The sequence below is a fragment of the Anopheles funestus genome, chromosome 2RL (genome assembly GCF_943734845.2).
Source record: "Anopheles funestus chromosome 2RL, idAnoFuneDA-416_04, whole genome shotgun sequence".
NCBI classification, from domain to species: Eukaryota; Metazoa; Arthropoda; class Insecta; order Diptera; family Culicidae; genus Anopheles; species Anopheles funestus.
In genome coordinates, this window is record NC_064598.1 from 88158439 (window position 1) to 88184732 (window position 26294).

A 26294-nucleotide genomic window follows, 5' to 3' on the forward strand; every position below is an offset into this window, starting at 1 on the left:
CACGCTTCAATATCAACAGTGTGAATTGTAAAGCATCCATTTACATAAGCCTGTGAAAGTTGGTTGATAATGTGTATCATAAAGCTCATTGTCTCTGTTAAAGCTCAATCAAATTGTTAATCCTTTCTGATTGAATCTCTTCATATGGAAAAAAACTCTTTCTGAGTGACACGTCAAAATAGTGCTTCCATACATCAAAAATACAATTTGAAGGTCACAAAGCAAATACTGTTGTGACGTACTGTACTGTACGTGTTTCTCCGCAGGAGCAACCATCGATCGCACTTTATCAGTAAAAAGGCCACACTGAAAATCATTGCCACCCGGGTGGTGTTAGTACCACTAGGACATTCCTTCAATTCACGCAGATGGTTCGTCATTCTGGAAGTGTTCATGTCTTGAGAGTTTTGGGACCGAAACCAAAGGAGACGAACGAATTCGGTACGGAAACGCAGCGCGTACATGCGAAGGACAAACAGTGAGTATGTGCCGAACGATGACAACACTAACGCGTCCAACACCCTATAGGAGGTATAGGAATAGAGTGATAGTTACTGCAAGATACATATACCAGCGGTGCACTATTCAACCTTGGTCACGATATTTGATGGAATCCACGGTAGAAGGGGTCGTCAACACAGTGGTGTGTCTGTTTTTTTTTTTTCGGGACGGCATGACGTCCAGCTACTGTTGAATGTGGCTAACGGGGACTCCCTATGGAGCTTGTTCACAGAGAGTGTTGTAAGTTGTGATGTTCTTGGTGCGCTCCTGAAGGGATTGCTTGGTAGCGTTGTATGGATGAATTCCTCTGGCTGTCACAGTAGACATACTACTGAAGGCTTTGTTAAGAAACGGAGAAGCATAGAAGCAGTTACGAATGGGAATACTCATGAATATCTGCTGCAAGGCTTTTATCGGACAAATAATTTCCATATGAAAATAGGCATCTCAGTATGGACGTCCCCTATCAACTGAATCTTCAATTGAGTTGTAGAATACGGTTTGGGAGTTTAAGGACATTTATTCAAATCTAACGATTTCGAAGTTGGTAAGGAACAAATAGTTAAAAATTCCATTCTGGAGTAGGGAATTCTCAAGAGATAATATTGAGAGCCTCGCGTTATCTTAACTACAATCAAGCTGTTTATAGGCAATCTCTTCCTTCTTTTGGGAATCGATTTATGTTTAGAATTTCACTTTAAAATGTGATTCCATTCGTGTTGCAATCAGATAACTCTGCTTGGAGTAGGTATCAGAAGAAAGGAAAGATTGTGTACGGAAGCTCATAAATTCAACCCATTCGATGGAACGTTCAAGCGGTGTTTGTAAGCAATGTGTTCCACCCTCTATCTTCCTTTGCGACACTCGGACAATGCCCAATCCTGAAATGGCGAATCAACGTTCGGAAAAGTGAAAAATCGCGCATTCCGACCATAAGGTGCAAAGACTATTTTAAGTACTGCTCACTTTTTCACTGCATTCTTACCACAGCAATGCACGTTCTGTTATCGGTTGAGAGCTTCATGGTTCTTTTCTTTTTCGTTTACGTTGAACGTTACATCGGAAGAAGGATAACTTGTCACTTTTATGTGGCAATCGGCAATAAGGCAAATGTGAGTACGACGTTCACTAACAGCATGTGAAGCTATGCGTCATCTCACTTGCACGCGGGAGTTTTTCTTGTTTGCCCGGTTTGACCATCCAGGTTTCAGAAGGAATTACATCCCTTTCTTCCTCTTAGGATGCAGAGTTTTTCTTCTGCAAATAATAGCTTCACAGGAAAGATGAAGAAAGCAACAAAAAAATCCCATTCAATTTAACATCGATTCTATTGGAAATGTACGATCAAACTGCACGGGTAGAAGGCGACGAGTTGTGTGCGGGGAATAGTTTTCCACTTTAAAACATTTACTTTTTTTTCCTCTCGCACCCGCTATTGTGCGCGAGATAAGGGAAGAAAAATCGAACTGCTGCTGGGTCAGCTATTGCTGGTTATCGGGATTCGGATTTAGCAAACGAGTGCCTTCGCCCGGGATGCAACGATGGCCCACCCGAGCCCTCGTAAACGTATCCTTTGATGGTCCATTAGGGATGAAAAGGGTGGTGAGGTCGAAATGAGAAGACGGTGACCATGGTACGCTTTGTGCAAACACAAATAAAATATAAATACTTGGTGCGGAGATTTCTTTCCCGGAATGCTTAGTCTCCGCACTGGGAAAGAAAGTGTGGAAAGTTTTTTTTTTGGTGCTTTTGAGGGCAAAAGAGCAAGAAAATATACGATTCCCGTTAACTGTAGCGTATTCGATTGTTCGACATTCTGACCGTTTTTGGTAGTCCTGGCACGCATCCTTCTTGTGGAAGGTTCGCTTCGTGTGAAATCAATATTCTGTTCAGTATCAGTAGCATCGAATCGGTTGAAAATGGCTCGTCGAATAGAACGGCGTTCTGATGATGCAATCTATTTTCCTTAAACGATAGAAATAAATGGATGACGGCAGAAACGGGATAGCTTTCCGAAGCTGAATGTTTGGCTGTGATTGGAAGATCTTCAGCAAGATCATTTATAGTGTAAAGAACCTTGGAAAGGGATTGATCATTAACGTAAATGTTTGAAATTAATATAAATGGGTGTTTAAAGCGCGAACAAAAAAAAACTCTATTCTATTGATGTACTTTTTAAAAGATCAATTTAAAACAAATAAATGAATGATCAAATGAAGACAATTTTATAATTAAAATATGTGTTGAATAGATTTTCTTTTTCAGAAATATTTAACAATAATTAGAGCAGAAATATTTCAACTTTCTCTTCAGCGTCATTGTCGAGCAACTAATCGTTTGGTGATAATTGAATAATTATGTAGCATATCATGGCTGTCGCATTGTGTAAACGAGATCGGATTAACAATTATTGGTACAATCTGTCGTTTATGTGGCAGCATATGGCACTCACAAAAAAAAACACGGCAGCCCACCTTTAAACCAACCACCAGGTTATACCAGAGCGATTATGATCGTTATCAGCGTGGATGGAGTTTTCGGTCAAAAAGGCGATTGTCAAACAAACCGGCCAAAAAAGATTTAGCAAAAACCTGCATTACATAAAAACATGTCACTAGTAAAGCCCTCTTCTCCTTGCCGCTTCCACGTTCTCCGATGACCCACGCATAAAAGTGCAATAGAAACGGTGTTGCCCGGAACTATCGGAGCAGCGGTGAACATGTGATGCAATGGAAAGACAGCGGGAAACAATCACAAACAAAAACGGGAAAATAAGCACACGAATACGGCAGAAAATCCCGCATTAATGTGCGAACAACTTTATTATACCATTATGGGATGTGTACGAAATGGTAGCAAAACAGGGGGGAAATAAAGTGTACCGTCAAATAGGACGGGAACAAGGCTCGAAGCGGATACCGCGCAATACATACATACGTGACAGCTTGCATAGGGAAAGTACATGCGGTTGCTTTCGTGTGCAATAGTGGCACGATACTGTAGAATGTGCAGGGGTGATAAATTGAGCATAACCTCGCTTTAACGGTGGCTATGGGATTATCTGGCGTATCGGTAGCCATAGTGGTCATGATCGGTTTGCTTTTGTTTGAAGCGAGTGATGGTATTATTGCGGGGTTTTTGGGTTTTTGAAGCGATTAAATAATTAGAGAACACAATCTGGTTTGTGCGCTTTATGAAATGAGGTAATACTAACAATTGCTTCTTGCCTGCCATGCCATTCGTCCATGTCCGAAATATGTTAATCTGAAGCAAAATATGTCTAAAAATAACATTTCACTATCTCGTTCGCTGTCAGAATGTCTGGTTCGAGGTTCCAGTTTTTGTTATCTACCATTTGCCTGAGATCATTCTTCATGAGCATCGCAGCCTCATGGGACCGACCCGAACAGATTGTTACATAAAGTTAGCCTCCGTACACTCGAGCCACAAGCTCGACCCCGTCTTGCAAAAACAAACCCCCCGATAGAACGACCCATTCTCCAAGTGTCCTCAGGCATGATAGCAAAAGTCGTTACATTTCAACCGTTTCCATGCGGTACTTGTCGAATCTCGGTGTATTTTTTTCTTCTTCTTCTGTTTGTTGCTTCTCTCTGTTGCTAACGTCTTATGTATCCTCGATGCTCTGTATATCCACGGTGACTACTACTACTTGCTACTCGTGCAACTCACAATCTGTAAACCTCAGTCGGTCTCTTTCCCATCGCTTATCCCCTTTTTGCCTGTAAGCAGACTGGCTCGTTCTGTCCTCCGCCGGTCTATGCCGATCGTTGGGGTTGCTTTTTTGCTTTATTTAGAATCGTTGACAGATAAATGGAGATAAACCACGACGATTGGACGAAGTAAAACATGTGCTCCACATGGGTGTGCCTGCGAGTTTAGGTCGGGCACCGTATGTCTCTATGTGTGTGGTGATGTCAAAACTGGGGAGAAGAAGCAGAAAAGTCGAAAAAAAGACTGCCTAGTGTACATGTGTTACAAAACTTCCCAGAAAGATGGTTACCGCATCACGGAGAAGAAGGTTATGCAGGGAAGTCTTCCCCTTTTTGGAAGATTATATAAAAATATATCTTCCACGTCGTAAGAGAGATGCAGCGAGAAGTAACACGAATTCTGTCGAGAAATTCCAAAGACATAACTTGAAAATTGAAAAGACATGTTTATACTGCTGGAACTCTTAAACCCTCAACTATAAACTCTATTAGTATTACTAAAATTGACACTAAAACATTACTCGACAGTATTATGACATGGATAACTCCAATAAAGCTCACAGAAACAAAAAAAAACATTTAAATGTCAAGTGGACTACCAGCGTGGAATCCCATTTTGCCATACTTACTCTCTCGATAAGTATCTCGTTACGCTAGTGTTAGTGTGAACAGAGTCACTATGGTTGGTTGCTATGGTTACGATGTGTCGTCGGTCGATTTGGAGCCATGTCCATCATACAACCGTACCAGTGTATCAGAACTAGAATTCATCTCACGATTATCTGGCCCCCGCGGTGATGTGTCGGCTACATGGAATCGGTGAGGACACTGTGCGCACACTCTGTAGCGTCACTGTGCCGGAATGTCCGTAGATACATCACCACTGAGCAGATAACGGGGAGAGCGTATTCGCAATGCATCCTATAGAATTGCAGCATCATCCTCTTGTAAATCCCGCCTTCTGACGGGTAGATAATGAGACACCCGAACGTTCGGTGTGCAAATTCTCGAAACCGAGTCATGATGATAATGGTACACAGATCTGTTTTTCGCGTGCGTATGTCCTCGGATGAAAATAGAAATCCCCCATCCGAGCTCCACACGCATACGCAATCTCATCCCCATCGTTGCTTCTCGCGTATGTATGTCTCGTTTACTCTCAGCGATGGAGCGATCCCTAGTACAATTCAACCCTTGTTTGTCATCCCCTATCTGATAGAGCGCGCTTCTGCTTGTGCTGCTAGTATACGTTCGAATGATTGTGGGTTGTCTTCGCCTTTATCTCTTAGTTGTATGTGTGTGCTGCATCGTTTTTGGCGTAACGTTGCCGCGCACTGACTGGTTGGTTTGGCTTGGAATTATGCTGCTGCCGTGGTAGCATAATTGGAGAGGAGGAGCTAAATACAGCATAGAATTACACAGCCACAGAGAACAGAACGTGATGATGATGATGATGATGATGGTGATGATGCTGTAGCGTTACGGGGCACAAGAGGGCAGAATGAATCGGACAGGCACGGAGATATGTGTATGTTTAGATACATTCAGTTTGATGTTCTTCTGCGTAAGAGATCTGCTCCGGGGAACTGTTTGAGAATGGCAGCGGGATGAACACTTTTGGGAAAGAGAGATATTGAGATATTTTGGTGACAATTTCACCAGCAGATAGTTTTTTTTTCCTCCAAAAATCGCTTTAACCAGATGACTCTTATTACAATCAAATATATAAAGATAGTATTATGGCAATCCTGAACATTCCAAAAAAACATTTATGCAATTCCTCAAACGTCTTATTTCAAGTTCTCCCTCCCAATGCGTTCTACTGCCACATCTCTTCCCGTGACGTTGCACAGCACCATTCTCTTGCTGAGGTTTGTTATTCTCGCCAAAATGACTTCATTCATTACCGTACACTGCTACCCATTCACTCGATCCCTTCTATTGCCCTATGACCTCGAGAAAGGACACAGAACATAGACAACTGTCTCTTGTCCCGCACGAAGAGAGAAGGTGTTGAACGCGAGGCAGCTCGAAACGGTAGAGTGAACGAACGACAGATAAAAGCACCTGGCAAATAGCGGAAGGATACATGCGCATGTGTGTCTCTACACCTCCCCCCCACCCCCTTCTTTCTTCCACCCCATCCAAAAACCACCCTGTTCGGGCGAAAACGGTTCTGGGGGGGTATAAAATGATTTTTCCAACCCTCCCAAAACGCGAAGGCTCCTCCTTGAGGCAGTGTCACCCCATCATAGCCCGAACCCCATATCCCAGGCCCAGGTTTGTGTCGAGGATGCGCCGTTCAGCTGTATCTCACAGTCATTGCGCATTGGCAGGAAGTGACCATCCCTGACAATGGGGAGCATACTATTTTTATCACCGGTTTCATTGTGGGTTGGAACTCCAACCCAACCCTTATACCGCACAATCTACTTCAAACGTATGGATCTCCCTTCCGTTGGAAAATGCGCTCGCTTGCTCGAGTTCATTTTTCCCCTCGTTCACTTCACTTTTACGCTCTCTCTCTCTCTATCCTGCCCGTTCTGCTCTCACTCGCTCACTGTATTCTCTCGTGGAATGAACAGGCTTTTCGGTGGAAAAAGCAACCCCTTGGGCTGATGCGGCACTGATTGTTTTCGGTTGGAAAAAGGGAGAACAACACAAGCGTTACCGCCGTGCTGGGTGCATCAGTGTGAGCAGGATGGCCGACCCCGGATCAGAACGATGATGTGTGTGCTTGCACGTTGGGAAGAATTTTTACTCTATTCTTAGCATCTCCCACAGACAGACAACTGCTGCTGATCAGCTTGCTTTCGCGCTCGGTTTCCCGATACGGTCGGTCGGTTTCGTTGGTGTCGTCCGGACAGAACCGGGCAAGGATTCGCCGGGAACACGGCACTGGCAAGGTCTAAACGCATTTGTGGTGAAGGTTTTTTGGAGTAGTGATTGAATTGGAATAGATAGAAAAGGAATATTTTGTGAAGTGAGTTTAAAGCCGAGAAAAAGCTAAAAGTGATTGATGATTTTTGTGTGACGAGAATTTTGTGCACCAAAAACGTTTTTAGTGGGAATTTTATAATAGAGTGGAGAGCCAGAGAAATACGTTAATGTGGAAGTGTATTTTTTGTTTATTAAATCTGAAACATTGTTAGTAAATCATGAAGTGCATATAAAAATACTACAAACCGATCAAAAATAAATTCAAAAGTTTGAAGACATCCAAAAAAAGTGACAGTGCAGAGGCGATTAAGTTATTTCCATTAAATCCGTAATCGTGTCTGTTTCAAGAATCCTGAAGACGTGACGTCTAGGTGAAAAATAAAACGTCCTGTGAAAAGTGGATAAAACACAACCATCCATGCTATGGTTGATATCGAATTAATGATGCCAGGTATGGAACCCACTTTTGGTTTTTTCCAAGTGTTTTGTTTTTTTTCTGCTCTCAAATATTGGCTCTCGTCTAATAAAACCGTCCCGTCAAAGATAAGAGGATGTTTGCCATCAGCTTGAAAGCTATTGCGTGCGATTAGTGTGTATATTTGGGCGAGAATTTCAATTTCTTATCGCTCACGAAACCTTACCCAACCCACACGCGGGTGGGCTTATGGTTGGCCCACAACATGATTATAGAATTCAATTAATTATGATTAAACAGTTTGCTGTTTTACGCGATTTTGTGTGTGTGTGCGGTCGCTGTCAAGCAAAACAGGTCGCCATTTAACCAATAAACCAAAGCCAGAATCGTTTCGGAAAATGAAATGGAAAGCTCCTTTTTCCTCCACAAAAAAAAACAAAAACACCTTTACCTTCCCCATCGGGCAAGCAAATCTAATCATGCTCCAATGGTTGTGATTCTTTTAATCGTGCAACAATACCCTGACTACGTTATCAGATTTGCATAAATTTGATCGTTAGCTTCGTGTGTTTTTTGGGGGGGGGTGCGCAAAATGCCACCGAAACGATCCTCGTTCTATTATACTCCCTCGAACTAAAACATACCGACCCGTACCGGGGGTTGGATGCGTACGGGGATGGTGGAAAGATATTTTCTTTTCCCGGCCATTTCGTCGTTGTTTTATGATTGAATAATTGGGATTTTTCGCGGAACCTTTCTGCGGGGTGGTTGTCCATGTTTCGATGGGCTGTAGAAGGTGGGATTATTTGTAAGGGCTGTTTATGTACTTCTCTCCCTTGTATGAAAGCGTGCTTGTTCAATATTAAAATCCTCAATTCCCCAACGCGGGTGGAAAACTGATGCAAAGGGAAAATGTAATAGAGTTATAGTGGGTCCACATTGGTCGTGCAAATACTTCGATGATTATTAACCACGGTGTGTGGACGATTAATTTTGCCTCGGTATGGTTGGGAACTTTTTTTTTGCGCTCCCGTTTTGGCCATTTCAGTGCCATGTATGTTTGTGTAGTTGGTTTCGTACGCAAATGAGCGCGGCACCATACAACGGGCCAAACGAAGTGCGATATTAAAAATAACACCATTCACCACACGATGGGTCATTTTTTTACGTGACAGATTTCCTTTCTCGTTACAGTTTATGAGCCCCTTTTTGGGGGGAACCGGGTAGCCATTTTTGCTAAGAAGGGTTTTCCCTTTGATAGAAAAGGAAAGAAAAATGAGTATCACAAAACATACCTGATTAGAATTGTGTACCGCCGAAGTATCGTGGACCGGGTGTGGTGAATATGAAATTTAGTACCATTCTGTTTTACGCGGAGATTCCACCGACGTTTCTGCGACGTTTTAAGAACTGTTGCTTTGTTTTTACGATTCTTCACTGTAGATGAGCCCGAAAGGATATTGCCTTAACCCAGCCCCGAAGTTCTTTGGCTTCTAGGTGAAATATGTTCGTTCTTTACGAGCATTGAAATATTTTATGTCCACGGTTTTTGGACGCTACGATTGCGATAAGTTAACTACCACCTACAGGACGATAGGTACCGGGTTATGGATTTATGTGTTCTGTTTGCCAAAATAAATGAATAACCCACCGCTGGGTTTTTTTGACTTTATGAGCGGTTTACTTGAACTCGCTTAATGGGCAAGTTTTGCTTTGCAAATCTGCTTCAGATTAGGCACAATAATTAGATGCAGATATTACAAATGGTGTATTTTTGAAGGTTTTATGAGACGCTTTGAATATCTCTTGTAAAGATCTGTTTTTTTTTGTTGAGGATTTATCAGAACAAGTGGTGATGAAAAAGTTACACAAAATGTAGGTCGCTTAACGGTGGAAAAAAGGATCTCCTTTCGGCGACCTCTTCAAACATTACATTGAAGAATGAGTTTATTACAGTTGCCGTATTTATTTTGTAGCTAGTTTCACCATTTCTTGGGATCTTTGCAAAACACAAACAAGCACGTCACAAACACAACCCAAAAGCACTAAGAGTGCAAATTGCATCCAAATCTCGTACGAGCCCGTCTAAAGATACAAAAACACGTGATCGTTCGTTATCATTAAAAAAGCTTCTCAGCCGCATCGTTTCCGGTACGAATGGGGGATGAAGAAAAAAAATGCATGCGTAGGTCTTGTTGAGTTAGTGCCTTAAACAGCACACAGACAGGATATTCTGATCGCTTTTGTTCCCTGCATCATCTAGCAGGTTCTTCCTTTGTATGTGAAGAAGGACATTCAATCCTATTTTCTGATTTCATGTGGTTGTGTTTTGCGGTGTTAAAGCAACTCTTCAGGAAAGCATATCCACATCCACCTGGACGTACCTGTTCCCTCAGCTTATCTTGCTGAACTGATGAAGATGAAGATGAGTTGTGGAGAATAAACAACTTCATCTTAAAAGCGTTACGATGAGACAAAAGCGTGGAAGTTTGTTCGCAAATAAAAAAAAAACAATCTTCAGAAGATCGGGATGAGTTTTTGATTTGAATTATCTTTCCCTTTCTATGTTGTTGGAATAGAATTCTACCGCAGGAACTATTCATAAGACAAAAAAAAGCAGATCGGAAATGAAGCAATGTGCTTCCTGTTTCGCTTTCAAGACAGAACAGGGAATCTGAGAAGAGATAAAGCGAGCACATGCGTTGGGCCTGAATTCTCGGTCAGATGATAAACGCAAGCGCGAAACTCACCGCACATGGGTATGTTGGTACCGTTCCCTCCTCAACGCCATTCCCTGGAAATAAAAGGAAGATTGAATGTTGTGAAAAAGTGTAGTACAATTGATGTGCAGGCATGCGAAAAGATTCAACAAGAGATATATCACCGCATCAAATAGGGGCTAGTGAGGGAAATGAATGTCATCGTTGTGTGGTTTTCCATAGAATTATTGTTTCCGATTGTGATGATGTTGATATTGTCCCATAACTGTAGTGAAATTGGATATCACTACAGGTGTATGCTTTGTGTGTAGGATTACGAACAAAATTTAAAGATGCTCTATTTTAGTACACTGAGTCTTCAGGACGATAGAAGTTACTTCATTCTCATCTCGTTTGTCCAATAACGATAATACCATCAACAATGTACACACTTTCATTCAAAGCTAAAGCTGATCAAATTCAAATCACTATCAAGTTCCAGCGGAAGAAGTTGGTGAATGTTTATTTTCGCCTCGAGCCCGTACAAAGTGTGTGTGTATATAGAATCTAACTTCACTAAACAACAACACCCCGAGATACATTGTTGATATGAGGCTTACCATATCACTCATCCAAAATGACTTCCATAGGACAAACCGCGAACGCTCATCAAAGATCACTTCTGCTTGCGTACGATTTAATTGTTGCGTCGGTTAGGAAACGGATATTTGTTTACAAGTGTTTAATCATCACATTGAGGGAGAGAGAAGAAAAAATGTGCTATGTACGCATTTAGTAGTCCGATGTCCAAAAAAAATATATATTCGTTGCTTTTGGATGTGAAGGTTTTTGGTGACAAGGCACGTTCGTAACATTATTTGTGCAACATTGTCACATTCATTCAGTATTTTTGTTGCTCAGGAAGAATCATATATTGAGGAACATGATGCGTAATTTGTTCTGTATACTGATGTAGCCGTTGGTTGTGATATTATTGCAGCAAAAACAAACCTTACAAAATTGGTGCGATCATTCTAGCGGATTTTCTTAAAATTTCTTGAGAAGAAATTCGAGATGAGTGGCGAGAGATCTCGCGCCCAACGCGGAAGGCTTGCTGATTGCATCGTGGAAACAGTTGATCAGGGGATGATTCCAATTTGTTCGTAAATCCCACCAACTAGCCATTTTAATCTTCCAACCGATTAAGGTCGATCGAGGTGTTATGTTGGGTCTCAGGAAAAAAAAACGAATATCCAAGGAAGCGCCTCATGTAATTGGCTTTTTGCACCCCTTGGCCGTATCCTGTAGCAGTCTCGATGCCTCTTCCAAAGAGAGAAAAAAAGGCTCGTAACAGACAAGGGCTAAACAAACAATTTTCAGCAGATTAAAAACAGACAAGCCCGGGAAGCGAATGAAGACGTTAATATCTGCCACGGGATTTCGATAAATGTTTACCCATGTTTTGCCCACTCGTACGGTTGACAGTTTCTCGAGGGGTTCTCCGGACACTTCTGGATGCGTTCCGGAGCGTTCACTAACGTTACTTGTGCGAGCGTGTGGTGCAATTTCTTCTGGTTTTAAATTTAATACTTTTTTTTGCGTGTCGGTTTGATATAGGTAGTTTTTTTCCCTTTTTTATGAAGGAACGCACCTAGGTATGTTTTGAAGAAATGGAACAGTTTTATCCGTAACCTAGATTTCTGCGTCCTTTTTTTCTTTCTTTCTTAACGCTTCATTTTGAGTTTAAATCCCTTTCGGGTTTGTTTTTGCTTCCGATTTGTTCTTCAGTTTCTACCGGTGATCCTACTGGTGACACAGATCAACGGATCCAGTATCCGATTTCACGCAGGATTAAACAATTTCCAAGAGAGGCAAAAAAAACCTATATCCCTCAACGATTGTTTCCTTGGTGGTTCCGGTTTTTCTCGGTTCCAATGGTTTTAAGTTTCCTTCTGGACCCTAGCCCTACTTCCTGAGCTACCGTCAACCAATTGGCTGAAAATGATATTTAAATGTGTGTGTGTGTTGTTCGAGTGTTGTTGTTTCGGTTTGCATGCGATTTGAGTGGCCGATTGTCGGCAAATTAGAATAAAATTAGTTTACACTAATCGGCTGGTATTTAAATCGGATAAGTTACAACCGGGCCAGGAAAGGGATGGCTCGTGCCATTACTGTTGTTTTTTGTTTAGCGCCTTTCTATCAACACCAAAAACTTTACATCTCGGAAACAAATGGTAAAAGGGGGTTTTCCCTGCAGAGAAGGTGTAATTGTAAGCAGTTGTTTTTTTGGGAAAACCGATAGCTTGACTTTAAGATCAATGCCCGAAGTGGTGAGATGTGATCACCAGGCATAAGTTGTCGGTGATGTAATGGAACCTTTTTAACTGATGCTGATTCGGGATAAATAGGTCAGCAATGGATTGTGATTTTAATTTCACTTCTTGTGTGTTAGTATTGCGCGACCAACAGAGAATCAATTCTTCTTCGAATTATCGTCTCATGGGTTCGGGATTTATGTGGTTGGAGACCCACAAAAACACTCATCTTCTCCCGCTGCTCAAGAGTGTACACTGAGCTGGTGTGGTGACACTCTGGATGACTAGGAAATGGAAAAAATCAATTATGTTTAGCCGCAATCCTATCGCGGGGCCATGTGCGCCGTACCCGTGTGCAATGATCGTAAGTGTCAGTCTTGTCCACCCCAAAAACGCCAGACGCCCGCAAGGTTATTAAAACAGTGGATCGTATTATCTTGCGCCGTCTTTAACGCGCCCAGTGACAAACACTAAGGCACGAGTTGTGATGGGTCTTTGTGTGAGCATGCTCGAGTTAGAAGTCATTCGCGTCTAGCTGAGCTGTATTTCGTCGATTTAAAGATGATCGTTAAATATTTTTTTCCGACCGTGACAAGTGGGAACATTCGTGCTAATGTGTTTACACTACATTGTGGCCGTGGGGTTGGACGGATGTGTAGAAGAGTTGCTGGAATGTGGTTAAATGTATTCTACTTTTCATGGGGTGATGCATAGCTTACACGTGACGCAACCGAATTAATTTAGGAAACATTTAGTAAGTCAAATAGTTTGCGATGAACAATCACTTCTAGTGTACCCAAAGAGTAAACAAAGCGAATTTATTGCGTTTTTTTAACGTGATCTTAACTATGAGAAGTTTTTATATCCATCTTCCAGGCATCAGTGGCGACGAATCGGACGCATCCCGTGGACTACCCGTCAATCTAGAAGTACCTCCAGGGCTGCAGGTGGTACCGATGAGCAAACACCACGATCACGGACCGGCTGACTTTAGCTTACCAACATCGCTGCATCATCATCTTCTACCCACAGCGGATGATGTTCGCGAGCGGCTAAAGGTAGGTTCAGTAACGAACCTCAAGAAAACATTAGACTGAGTTCTTACTAAAAGCCATCTCCTCCTTCACTAGCTTCAGAGTGCGGAACAGTTCCTTTTACAGATGGCGCGACTACAGCGTCCGCCACCACCAGATCTGGACATTCAGACCGGTTCGGTTGTGGCGCTCAAAACCATCCCCAAGGGTACACAGTATGGACCGTTCGTGGGCAAACTGCTGCGAGAACCAATGGATCGACGGTTTGCCTGGGAGGTAGGTGTAGATTTTTCCACACAAATGCTTTTCTTTCCACCTCGTTTAGAACCCGAATGGGTGCGGGACCAAAGGCAATATTAACGCATCATTAAGATAACAGGCTTCCGTTAGATCCTGAGTGATTCCACACTTTAAAAGGCTTTCGAGAGTGTCGTCTTGTGTGGCGTTTGGTCGAAGGTTGTTTGCTTTCTCACTTTCACACCCAATAATTGCTACGGTGTCTGTGTGTTTAACAGGCAATCTGTTGTTGCTGGTTTCGGTTTTTTTTCTCTCGAAGCATAACGACCGTAATACCACAATTACTGGCAAATAAGTTTAATCTATTTAACAGTGCCATTTTTGCGATGCCACATATTTGCTTGTAAGAACCCTCTTTGGGTTTCTTTTAGGGGTTTTTTTGCCGTTTGCGCTTTGCTGCCGAGTGTGCGGATTACATGCATCACTGACGGGTGTGCTGTTTGTACTAATGATCGTGATATGCTTTTTTTCGGAGGTATTTTCCTTCGTTAATCCTGTTCGTGAGGGTGCTGTGTTGATTGTTCGGTAGTGGTAGTACCTAGATGTAATGTTTTATCTTTGATCTTTTTTTTGTGGTAACATACGGCACCATAATATTGGAAAATTTGTTGAGGATCTATAAAGGGAGTATTGAAACAATAAAATATTTATTGCAATTAAAATATAGAAAGAAGTATTTAAAAAAAAGTTATACTCATATAACTCGAAGTGATGATTTAATTTCCTGGAACAAATCGATTCGATCTTGGGCTCTTGAATCTTTTCGCATCCGTGTTTCGAACTGTCAAATCAGCATGTATTGTATTTTTTTCCGCACGCACTGATATGAAGATAAACATTATGCAGCGTCATCAATGGCAATGGCAAATGGTGTCACATAAAATTTGTCATTAATAACCGCCTCGTCAAAGGACAGCTTTGTTTGTAAAATTGACACGGGATGATGATTGAACATGTTGGCAGTGAAGTCGAAAAGAGCAAACAGATTACCGTCAAATAGTTTCTTCTGCTTTTGAAATTTCTATTTACTGCGAGGAAGATACAATCAGGAGAGATTCGAGTAGGAAATTGAGCCAGGTAGACGAAGGGAAACATTGTATGAAGACACTCACAACTTCATTAGTTCTGTACGTTGACGGGTTTCTATTGCTCAACAGTAGACGGAGGGAATAAATTTACACTTTCTGCCACTGTTTGGCAAGGTGCTTCCGGAGTTATAGACATAAGAAATCGATCACCTTCCGGTGACTTAATGCGCATTGGTTTGAGATGGCGCTACTTGGCAGCATGTCTCACATACGTAAACACATGCTTTCGGGGTTGTCCGTTAAGACTATTGTCCGCTAAGACTTTTGAACGACGAACCCAAAAACTGACAACAACAAAACCCCGAGTCCAATGATTAGGTGATTGATAGTCCATGGCTGTACATCGAACTCTCCCGGAGATTGCTATCGATCTTCATTTAATTCCGCTTAAGCGCACCTTCACGGGTGCTCCAGATTTGTTGGCGAGTGTCTTGAAGGGATTCCCGGGAACGGTATGTGTAAGTCCCCGACGCTGGGTGTACTCTTCCCATTTTTGACTGTCACCCACCGTTGTCTCTATCTCGACAATGATGGACAATTGTGTCCGGTGTCGCATCGATCGTACCGGGACAGTGGTGACAGTTCGGAGATAAACGATTGTGTCACAACAATTGTATGTTGTGCACGAGCCATTTATCTGAACGGTGTATAATAGAGTTGTGTACTGGCGATGAATTTGCTTGCGAGAAGTAACGCACCGGGGACAGGATAAGATAGAGCTTGGGTGATACGCGAGCTTGGCAGACGATTTGACGGGGACAGGATAAGATTGTCAATCGGGTTGATGTTTTTTCGCTTTGCTTCTTCCCCATAAAATGGTCATTTATTGATGGCGTTAGGTGTGTTGATATGATGTGATGACTTTCCTTTGCCTGACCACCATTAGCTCGATTGTAACCGGTGTGTCCAGCAGGTTCAGGTAGGGTGAAGAGATGATCGATTCCTGAAGACACGAGGTGTGCACCGTATGATAGCTGATTGAGTAGATGATGAGCGGGATTTACCTTGCAGCTGGGTTAGTTGCCAGCTATCTCCCGGATTTCGATTGATTGACATTATCACAAATCGGTCGATTGTCTTTAAGCATACTTGAGCCATCCGTTCGTTACCCGGTTACGCAAAACACATCTTCGAAAAACGTAATATGATAAGCAATTTTTCCTACTAATTTGGCTACCGCAGCACTTAGACGCTTAGATAATCACTCATCGCATGTCTTTCGCATGCCGATTATTGAATCGCATTCGGTCCGTTCGGCGAACTCCCACCTCCAGTGCGCATCTCCCGAGAAGCCACACAAGTTTCGGATGGTTTGCGACGCCTGTTGGCAATGGATTCGCGGCGTAATCGTGCGTAAAATTGTGTGGAGATTTTTCCTTCCGGATAGATCTTCCGTGGAAGGTGGTGAGGAAATAAAAAATAGTAAAAATGGTTTGCAGTCGTAATCATCGGCGTCATCATCATCGGATTTGACGGCGCCGTTGGATGCGGCGTACGATCACGTCGCTGTTATTATTATTGCTTAATCATTTATGCTTTGGCATGGCGATGGTGTGCTGGGTGTGTGTTGTTTTTGATTGCTTGCGTATGAGATTTATGATTTATGTTACCACCGGTGCACCGGATGTTGGTGCCGGTTGAGTGGCGACAGTGGGGGATCGGTTATTGATGAGAATAGGAAAAATAATCAATATTAATTGTGTAAGGATATTAAAGAGTTACAGCACCGTTTAGCCTTAATGTAATTTATTTAAAAAAATCATTCACTTAGATTCAGTTTAATTTTATTTGAAGTAATAAAATGAAGTTATTAATCTTCACAACAAACTGTATTTCGTTCAATGAGTCAAAATTAAGCGAAATGAAGAAAATCAACAAACATACAACTAATTAATAGCAAATGGCATTGGACGTGATTTTCCACAAGGCAGGGCACCTCTTTGTAGCATAAGAACTCTCCCTCCCGGGAAGTTAGTAAACATACACACACACACTCATAAAAAGTAATAAACGATAAATCATAAAGCAATATCAAGTCAAGTCAGTAGCACGCACTTGACCTCCTCACACCAAACCGATCCGAAACCGTAAGACAGCATTGGTACGTCATCGCACCCTTGCACGTAGGGAGAGTCATGAAACGTTTTTCTTGCCGAGAATGGTGGAAAATTGTACGAGAAATTTAGCTCTCACTTAACACCGGTTGCTAAATAGACATCAGGGAAATCTCCTACATCCTGATAGCTTAAGCATAAACTGTCTTTGGGTCTTCACTGCTGGCTAGCGATACTAATCGGTGTGCCCCTTCTGCACAAGTATTCAAGTGCAGTAATCGGGTATAGAGTGAAGAAAAACTATAAGCTCTTTCAGCTAAGACTAACATTTCGTGAGGAATGAATTGTGTAATAATGTAATAAATTTCCTAAACTCCCCTTCTGTTTCGAAGGTTTCATTTGCCCTTTTGTTCTTCGCAGGCTGTATGTTGTTTGTAGCATGTTTCTTGGATGGGAACATAGCAGCAGGGATGTACTGTGTCGTTACTTGCTTAGTGCCGTGCTGTACATATGTCCTGGGTGGAAAATTTCGGTCCGCATCGGTGTCGGAGGACGGACAAATCAAGACACTAACCTGTACTATCACCACAACATGACACAAACACATTTATTAAGATATAGCTCGCCTCCTGCTACTAGTACGTCTACCCCTTATTACCTCTTTTATACGCGGGTAAGTGAGCTGGTAAGAGCGTAAGAAATAAACAAAAGCTAAAATAAGTCGTTTCGCTTGAAACATTTCCCCAACAGGGAATTGGGGATGAAAAACTACTGTCCAGTGGTTCGGTTTTGCTCGAACTCCGGGGTGTAGGTGGGAAAATATGAACGAATGGAGATGACCGATCGCGGTCGAACTCGAAACAGGTTCGTTGTCGTCACATGCTACCATGCCATCCGACAAAACCCGGAATAAAACAAAAAAAAGCAAGCAAAAGAATTAGCAGAAACAATATTACCACGTTTCTCGTATTTCTTTAGTTTCTTTTGCTTCACGTTAGTTCCGTTTTGCCGGAAAGGAGTCTTTCCGTTCGAATCGACAGACTCGGACAGTAAAGACGGTTTTGTGCGTTTTTTTTTGGACGTTTGCTTTTTTGGACTCTGCACCAGAACTCACCTTCGCTTTTGTCGTTTGTCTTGTCGGGCCATGTTTTGTGGCCCGGAAATGGCAAGGTGGAAGGAAGCTAGGACATTGTCTGTTATTACCGTCGTAAATTTAGTTTCCAAAGCGGAGCTACTTAATGCAGCGTAAACTGATGGCAGGTTAGTGTCCCGTACAGAAGCTTTCCGGAAGAATTTGTTGTGAGTTTTGTTTTCTTTTTTTTTTGGCTCCATATAAGTGGAACGTCGAATTTCGTGAGGATATTTTTACGAAAGTTGTTTTTTTTATATTTAGTATTGAGTACAATTTATTTCTCATTAATCAGCAATTAATAGAAAGAATTTTAAATATATAAAAAATATGCAATCCTTCGAATAGCGCATATAAACCACAACTGCAACCAGAATGCAGCCACCTGTGAAATGGCTGAACGTTAATGGAAGTGCATATTGTTTCGCGGTTGCATGCATTCGGATGGTTCACCCACCAATTACCCACCTGCTCCAAATGGGTGTCCTCTGTTTCCGTTGTTTTTTTTGCAAACATATTAATGTGTTGACAAATTAATTTGCAATGGAAACAGAGACCAACCTACGGTCAAACATTCGCACACCACTCACACCCGGCACACCGATTGTGGACAAACGGTAACGCAAGTTTTATTTAGAGTTAAATGAACAATGAGACTGCGGGGTGGTTTTTTTTGCCCGCCCATATTCTACCGTTTACCGCTTGCTTTTAATGCATTTAGTGGTGAAAGTTTTGTGGTGAAAGAAATGGGAAACTCGTCTCGTATGCAGTTTTTTTCCTGTTTCATTTTACGTACTGCAAATGGATAAAGAAAAAAAAGACTGCCAGTACAGTAAGCAGTGAAGTTAAAATTAAAAAGTTGCAATAAAATTATGATTAAAATTTTATGCTTAAAATATCATGTTCATCCAGCTGAGGATAATGTAGTTCGGTCGATCTTTTTTTTATGCTTCGTTTTTCACGTTTTCCCTTTGTATGCACGATGGACGGGGAGAGTAGCATTGGTAGCATAAAGGTTATTGTTGCAGTCCATGCGTTTTTTTTTTCGTTGACATGAATTATACTTTTCACAAACAAATTTGCGTGCCAGCTTCCACAGCATCCACATAGAGGGAGGTATAGTATAAATGTGAATAAACCAACCAGGATTTGATCAGCGCGCTTCAGGAGAATTTCCACATGAAGGACAGGCTCGTGCACATCAAAGAGCTAGTCTGGTTGATATTTCTAGTTTTGCTGTTTCGTAGTGGACAATTGAGTTACCGCTACGTGATGAGAGTGAAATATTAATTACGTTTTTTGCTGTAAGTTTAGTACGCAAACTTTTTCATTTAGCTGTACCTGCTTAATGCGCCCTTTTCAGATGGGGCGGTGATAGTGGGATAGCTCTTCCTATCAACTTCTCACACGTACAGCATGCACGAAGCGAAACAGGTTGTGCTTGGGATGTAGTTTTGTCACAGTGTTTAAAATTTTAATGAGCTACCCCACCATGTCCTCCCTGTCAAAGGGAATGTTTACACCGAGGAGGAATGATGATAGGGATGAAAAATAATTTACGCTCCGATAAATCGGCACAAGCCGGTAGCAAGCGCTTTGCGTTAATTACCTCGAAATGTGACGCCATTTATTGTCATCACCATGTGCCCAATGATGGTGACTTGTTTGTCGGTGGAAGCATGTTGATGAAATTACGGGCACAAGCAAGCGATACGCATTTTAATCAAAATTGCATCGAAAAACTGGCTTTGTAGAGGGTATTGTGAGTTAATGGAATATATTGAATGGTTTTAGGCTGTAATTAAATTATTACAGTCGATGCCTTCGAGCCAGCCTGTGTTATCTAAACGTAGTAAGGAGATAAAACAATAATTTTATATGAAAAATCTCAGTCTGTTGTCGTTACAAATTCTTCGCGACTTGTGTTAAGTTTTCTAAATCTACATTTTCTACGTAAGGGTTAAAAGTGTCGGGCTAACGAAAATATTTTGATTGACAGATGAACGTTATGATACGTGACCACTTGTGATTGGGGTGATCCTGTAACTTGATACTTATCCCAGACGAACTCTTGACTTTTGATTTTTACAGGTCATCGCATTTTTTGGCGCGATTTTAGGCTCTGTTTTGAACAAGCCAGTTAACAAGTAGCGACATTAGTACACCATTATTCAATCAATCGATGGAACCCTTACCGATGAGGGGTTATCGTGAGCTCTAGAATTAGGAGTTTCCAAAAAGTCCTTTTCATATGGTAATCATGGACATTCGGACAGTTTGTAAGCTTAGAAGGTGACCACCAGTTAGACCTTTGAGCAACTTTTCATACAGAAGACAATACCTTCCCAGGTAAGTCGTCTTCTGGCGTGTCCTTGATGGACGTTAAAAAATGATTGACAGTTCTAGAAGATTATAGGGGAAAAAATGGCGCGTTAAAGATAGCGTCCGTTTCAGATATATTTTGAAACTTCCTCTGTGAGAACTGTTTTCTTTTAAATTGGAACAGTTTGAAGAAGACTTTATTGGTTAAAATATCGCGAATAGTTTGGCAAATAGGAACTCAAACTAATTGTCTACAACTGATAGTGATATACCCCATAATTAACCTCCTTAATGTCGGTATCGGCACATACCACAGTGAATCCAAATCATGGACAGTTTAGGGAAGAAAAATTGACAAATCTATAAAGGTCGTGACAAGCCTTCCAATGTTTCTTGTTCTCGTTTAATCCATCCTCAACTCCGGATCAGAATGGATGAAAACAGTATTGCCAGCACATCCCGAACCGTTCCGCATCCCGGATCAAGCCTCTAATCCTGTTCCTTCGTTTTTATGCGATGTCTTCTTTAAGCGCTTCAGAAAACGGACAGCAGCAAGAAACAAAAAAAAAACAGCTTCCTGATTGAAAATCGAATTAGTTGAGGTGGTTTTGATGATCTTTTGGTGTCAACTGCTTCCCTATGTCGATGTATGTTTGTCGAGCAATCGTTCCCTTATTTTGTACTCCACAAAATACACGATCAAACATGGGCTTCCGTATCTCTGTACTGGGCTGGCTGATTTCACCCGTCCAGGTGTAAATGAGCTGTCCCTTTCTTTGCCTTACGGTTGCTCGTTCGTTTATTAGCCGTGTGCGTAAATTGAGACCATGCCGAAAGTAGCCTCATCTGCTTGAGGGCTGTAGATGCGCTCTTCTTATGTTCGAGGAAGCTACAATGAAGGGCCCTTGTTTCGGTCGTTTCTCGCTCTGTTGTTGTCACCCGTTAAACCACGCCGATTTGTGATGGAAAAGTAGATCATATCTCGTATGATCTGTGAACCTCATCATGAGGTTCCTATTCGTAGATTTGTAAATCCCCTAGCCTAGATATCCATGGTAGGTTGGTGCAGTAAATTTCAATTCAAAGTCCTTGTTGTTACTTTCCGTTGGAACCTTCTCGTTCGTTCGTTTGCTACTGGTTGGCTTGTATCTTTTTTTGCAAATGCGAGAATGGTGTGAATTTGATGATTGACACATGGACTTAGAGCGCACTGGACTGCGGAACAGTTATAAAGGGGTGAGTGTATTAGGGGTTTTCCGTGTGCAAGGATTAGCCAATGTGAAAGAAACGTTGTAACTGGGAGAATACAACTAAAAAATGCATTTTTCGGTACATTTTTGATTTTTTTCCTGCAGTGTTCCTGCTGAATTCTTGAACTGCTCGCAGCGTACATGCTCACGAACCGAAATGTAAATGAATGAAATTTTCTACTTCTATTTCGTTTAGAACGGATTCTTCGTGGTATGCTTTGTACTGCTAGCCACTGATGATATCCTTTTTTTTGTGGACAATTTTTTCCCGCATTGTCATGCCGCCTATGACCACGTCACTTGAAGGTGTCGAGAAAGGATATAAAGAAATGAATATTAATGCTACCTGGCGGTATGCTTTTCGAACAAATTTTGCAATTCCAAAAGTGGTCGCTTTGGCTGGAGTGTGAAAGGAAGAGAGGATTAGAAAGAACAATACAAACTGCTTACTGTAAAGTGGTGAATAACGGTGGTGTACCATTATTGACACCTTGCTAGATTGACAGTAAAGGACGCCGGAAAATGAAGCGGCATGTTGGAAGGCTCTAAACGCTTAAGGTGTTTGGCTGAATTGGTTCTTTTGTCTATTTGGAAGGATATTTTTGTCACCTTTAAAGAAGACACTGAAACATCTCCCAAGGGAGATAATAGTGACGTTTGTTCTTTGCCGTATAACGAAGCATGAAATGAAGATGAACTAGAAATGGGTGTTCAAAAGCTATTGTAAAGAACATTCAGAATTGATATTATAAAGCATTTATGAAATAGTTATTAGAACTTTGTACACCTTCCTGGAGACAAGTGATTCAGGAGAAGCATATTTCAAGATCACTTCTCATTTCTCATCCATCACACTGAGGCTGCTTCGAAAGCCTCGAACGAAATTGATATGCAGTCGATGTGGGAAAATCAATTGCCCTTATCAGGAAAAAATTACGACCCCCTTTATTCGCCAACGCCATTCGTCAACCAACCGCTAGTTGGGGTGTGGACTAATGTGGGAAATATGTTTCAATCTGTTTCGCACTTTTTTGCTTTGCGTTAACCATTAAGCCATCTTCCCGGTAGCTCTTCTACCGCTTCGTACACTTGCACTCTCGTCCAGAATCCAATCCATCCTTCAACCCAGCGGGCATGGCCTGGAAGGAAGGAAAAACAGATTCCCTATTCACGCCCGGTACGCCCTCGAGATATCCTTCCGAACGAGGGCTGGGGATACTGAGCAGTCACGATACGAACGTCCCTAAAAACATATCCCTTCCGTAACAGTGAGTGTTAGAGGGGTAACAACCGAGGAGGAAACGGTTGGTAGGTTGTTGCTCAATTTTGATTAAATTACCACCGCTTGGAGTGTTTTTAAATATGTTTTCCTTCCTTCTTTTCCCGGGGCGGGCGGCCGGTCACCCCGGAGGATGTTGATTTGCGATGTGTTTACCAGCGGTTTGGAAGGATGGTGGATGGAGAAGAAAAGGGAACAGAGAAGCACGAACAGGACATGGGGGTGAGCTGACAATGCGCCCGGCCGGGAACGCTTCAAATCGGAGGGGTTCAAATTTTTACGTAACGGCGATTCGCTTCGTTCGCTACCCACCCGACAGACATTCAATTCGGCTGTGAAGAAGTCAATCAACGGCCTGTTTTGCAGGAATGGAACACTGCTGAGGGTTGACTTTTTCCCTGCTCCAGGGGAAAAAGAAGAAAAAAACGGAACCGTTTTACTTGCTTTTATTTCTTCGGTAATGGAAATTAGCATATTTTCTTTTCATGTCCCACCGTAAGCACTCTCGGGGTTTGACCTTCGGCCGACCGTTCTTCTGTGGTTCCGAAGTAAAAAAAAAACTCTCACCAATGTACTGTGGAAATAGATATTCCATGTACAAATTATTGACGTTTGGTTGGAGGGAAAGCGCTCTTCTCGATCGATTGGTAATGGAATCGTTGTTGTGGTTGTGTTTTCGTATGAATTTTTAATATGTCATAGCCCTTGAGAGTGTCGACCATGTCATCCCAAATCATCTTCAATGAAGTAGGAAGTTAACCACAAACTATTGGCCATTACAAATATTGAACGAGTATTTACATACAGGGTGATTGGGATTATTAATGCAAATTGGAATATCGAAAAAAAAAATTGAACCAAACTTTGAGATGACCAAAATCGTCATCAGAAATTGACAGATTTGATTGACATTTGTAGATTTGTACGATGGCTGACGGTGCTTAACAATGGAGCGCTCATTATCGGAATATATTTTTGTAGCTTGATATGCAAATTGTGCAATTGATACTAAGGTTCTGTCTTTGCGCAATTTAGACGACAAATCGTGAGTTCCCACAGTCCCGTTGTCCGAATGTGTCAGATACAAATGGACGGTGCCACAACGTCCAGATTTGTTGGACATCTATTAATTGCTGTCGCTTATTCAATTTCATCCGAGATGGTAATTCAGACACATGTTTCATGGTGTTGGCAAGGTTGGGCGGATGTTCCGTATGTCACACACTCCAAATGTTGCTTCGTATAGGTCACGCATGACTCTGGAAAATGTTTCAAGTTAGCTGCAGAGCACACAAGAAGTGTTTCAAAACGGTGAAAAACCGAAAGCATTAAAATGGTCGTAAATTTTCCCAATTTTACTATCATTTTTCCTGCAGCGGGAAATCGTTCACATCGTGATAGAAATCGAAACACATGGACCAATGCACGAAGGGTGGTTTAAGTTTAATAAGTTTATAATTAAGCGTGAAATTCAGGTTTCCGCTTAGACGTTAGTTATTGCCAAAAAAGGGAGGGAAAGAAATGATTTTCCATGAGTCAGTGCGGAGGAAATGATTCTTCACGGTTTCGGAAGTTTCTCAACAGATGATGGGACCACCGTTCGATACCTCGCTAAAAGTCAAGAGGTCGCCTATCGGTTGCGTTACTTTCTTCATTATCCGCTCAAGTAGCTCAAGCCTAAACAAACACACCCGATGTTCTTCACGCAATGCCATATGTCCCGGGGTCTAGCAAACGGTTTTGACTAACGCCGCAGTTCATCGCACCCTTTTTTGCATCATGCATGAGTGCAGTTGAGCTAACTGAATGCATTGAAGTGTTGTTGTCTATCTGTTTTCAGTTAGGGAAGGTATCTTCTTGATGGTGCTCTGTACTTGGAGTGTGTTTTGTGCATGAGCTTATCTCTTCAATGATGCGCCCATTATGTGGTTATGGTTGAGTAAAATGTGTGAGAAATCCATTTAAAAGGGGAATTCGTGTACATCTCATAAGAATGTTATGAAAGTTCTGAGATGAATTGAATTGGTAACATATTACGCAAGCACAAGCATGACTCCGTTGTGGACATCTCTGTATATCACATATGTTGGCATTTATTGAACGTCTCGCCTGCAAGACGTGAATATGTGTTAATGCATGCACAAAACGACATTTTCACTCCGTCACGGCTATTAGCTCCGTCGCCACCGGACATCAAACTGGAGCTGGTAGTGGAATAAAACAGAGGAAGGAAAGGAAACCTTCCCCGTGAATCGACCCATTTCTCAACCTTTAAAACCCATCACCACTGGAATGATGTTTCGTTGGACGAATAATGAATTCTTGACGCACATACACTTCCCAATCCCGCTGAGAAACATTGTTGGACGATCGTGTCCCGATCATTAAAAAAAGCAGGAGCGTTGTGTGTCTGTGAGCCTGTGCGTTCGGTGATGATAGCTCACGTACGGGGTTTCATCCGTCGGCCAAATACCCGCTCAAAAGTAGGTGAATGGAAGGCATCAGGGACACGAAGCGGCACTTGTATATTGTACAACATCACGTACGAAGATCATCTTTCGTTCGAACCAGTGCACGCGGTCTGCTATCCTTCCACCTATCCAGTGCGTACGTTTTGGGACGGTGGGCATCTGCCGGCAATATCCTACCAGTGGTCTTTGTGTGTCTCGTTGCTTAAAATACCCGGTATTGTCTATGACTTAAATGATTTTAATTATTTCTCAGCGAGATCTTTCAGCACTGCAGAGATCTCGGGAAGAGAAGCTGGCCGACTGGAAGACATGTTATTTGTATCGAACGTGCCAATTCGTAGATGGGAAGACAGTAAATGGGAACGGTTTTGATGGAATCACTGAACTTGTGTTTTCACTCTGACAATGATCCAATGCTTGGAAAGGACCTTGGACGTGGAAAGCAAAAGGTTGAATATCATTCATTCGTCTCAACGGTTCTGTTTCTGTCTTTTTTTGTTGCAAGCGATGTTTTGCGTTACCTTACGAAAGGTTTTCTCCCTTAAACATAAATGTATTCACACATCCGTATTGTCCAGAGTTCGGTTTTCTGCCAAAAAAGTCCTCTTCGATAATCTGCGTCCACGCGCTGTGTCCTTTGAAATCACTTCCTTCTCTCGACTTTACCATGTAGGACAGTTTTACGGAACAAAACAGATTACAACGGGCTACCGGGACAGTCTAATCTACTCAAGATGCTAGATTGCATGCATACGTATCCCTTGGATAC

The 26294-nt window shown here is 42.0% G+C and overlaps 2 protein-coding genes and 1 long non-coding RNA gene across 5 annotated transcripts in view; 2 read left to right on the plus strand and 1 right to left on the minus strand.

The window, feature by feature from the left end:
• Positions 1 to 13784, plus strand: part of LOC125762901 (uncharacterized) — a 54782-nt gene extending 40998 nt beyond the window's left edge. The window contains exons 1-2 of one of the 2 annotated variants that reach the window (XM_049425524.1): positions 6394 to 7623; positions 13478 to 13784. In XM_049425524.1, the coding sequence (XP_049281481.1) occupies positions 7596 to 7623; positions 13478 to 13698 (249 nt within the window). In that variant the 5' untranslated portion in view covers positions 6394 to 7595 and the 3' untranslated portion in view covers positions 13699 to 13784. Of the gene's footprint in view, positions 1 to 6393; positions 7624 to 13477 lie in introns of those variants that run through there. The other variant, XM_049425523.1, reaches the window with a different exon arrangement.
• The window catches only part of LOC125762904 (uncharacterized), a 271270-nt gene continuing 252664 nt past the window's right edge, over positions 7689 to 26294 (minus strand). Inside the window, exon 4 of the long non-coding RNA XR_007418270.1 lies at positions 7689 to 10381. This is a non-coding gene — a long non-coding RNA (uncharacterized LOC125762904). The remainder of the gene's footprint in view (positions 10382 to 26294) is intronic.
• The window catches only part of LOC125762877 (transcription factor hamlet), a 42083-nt gene continuing 29550 nt past the window's right edge, over positions 13762 to 26294 (plus strand). For both annotated transcript variants that reach the window (XM_049425457.1, XM_049425458.1), the window contains exon 1: positions 13762 to 13911. In XM_049425457.1, coding sequence (XP_049281414.1) covers positions 13762 to 13911 — 150 coding nt within the window. The remainder of the gene's footprint in view (positions 13912 to 26294) is intronic.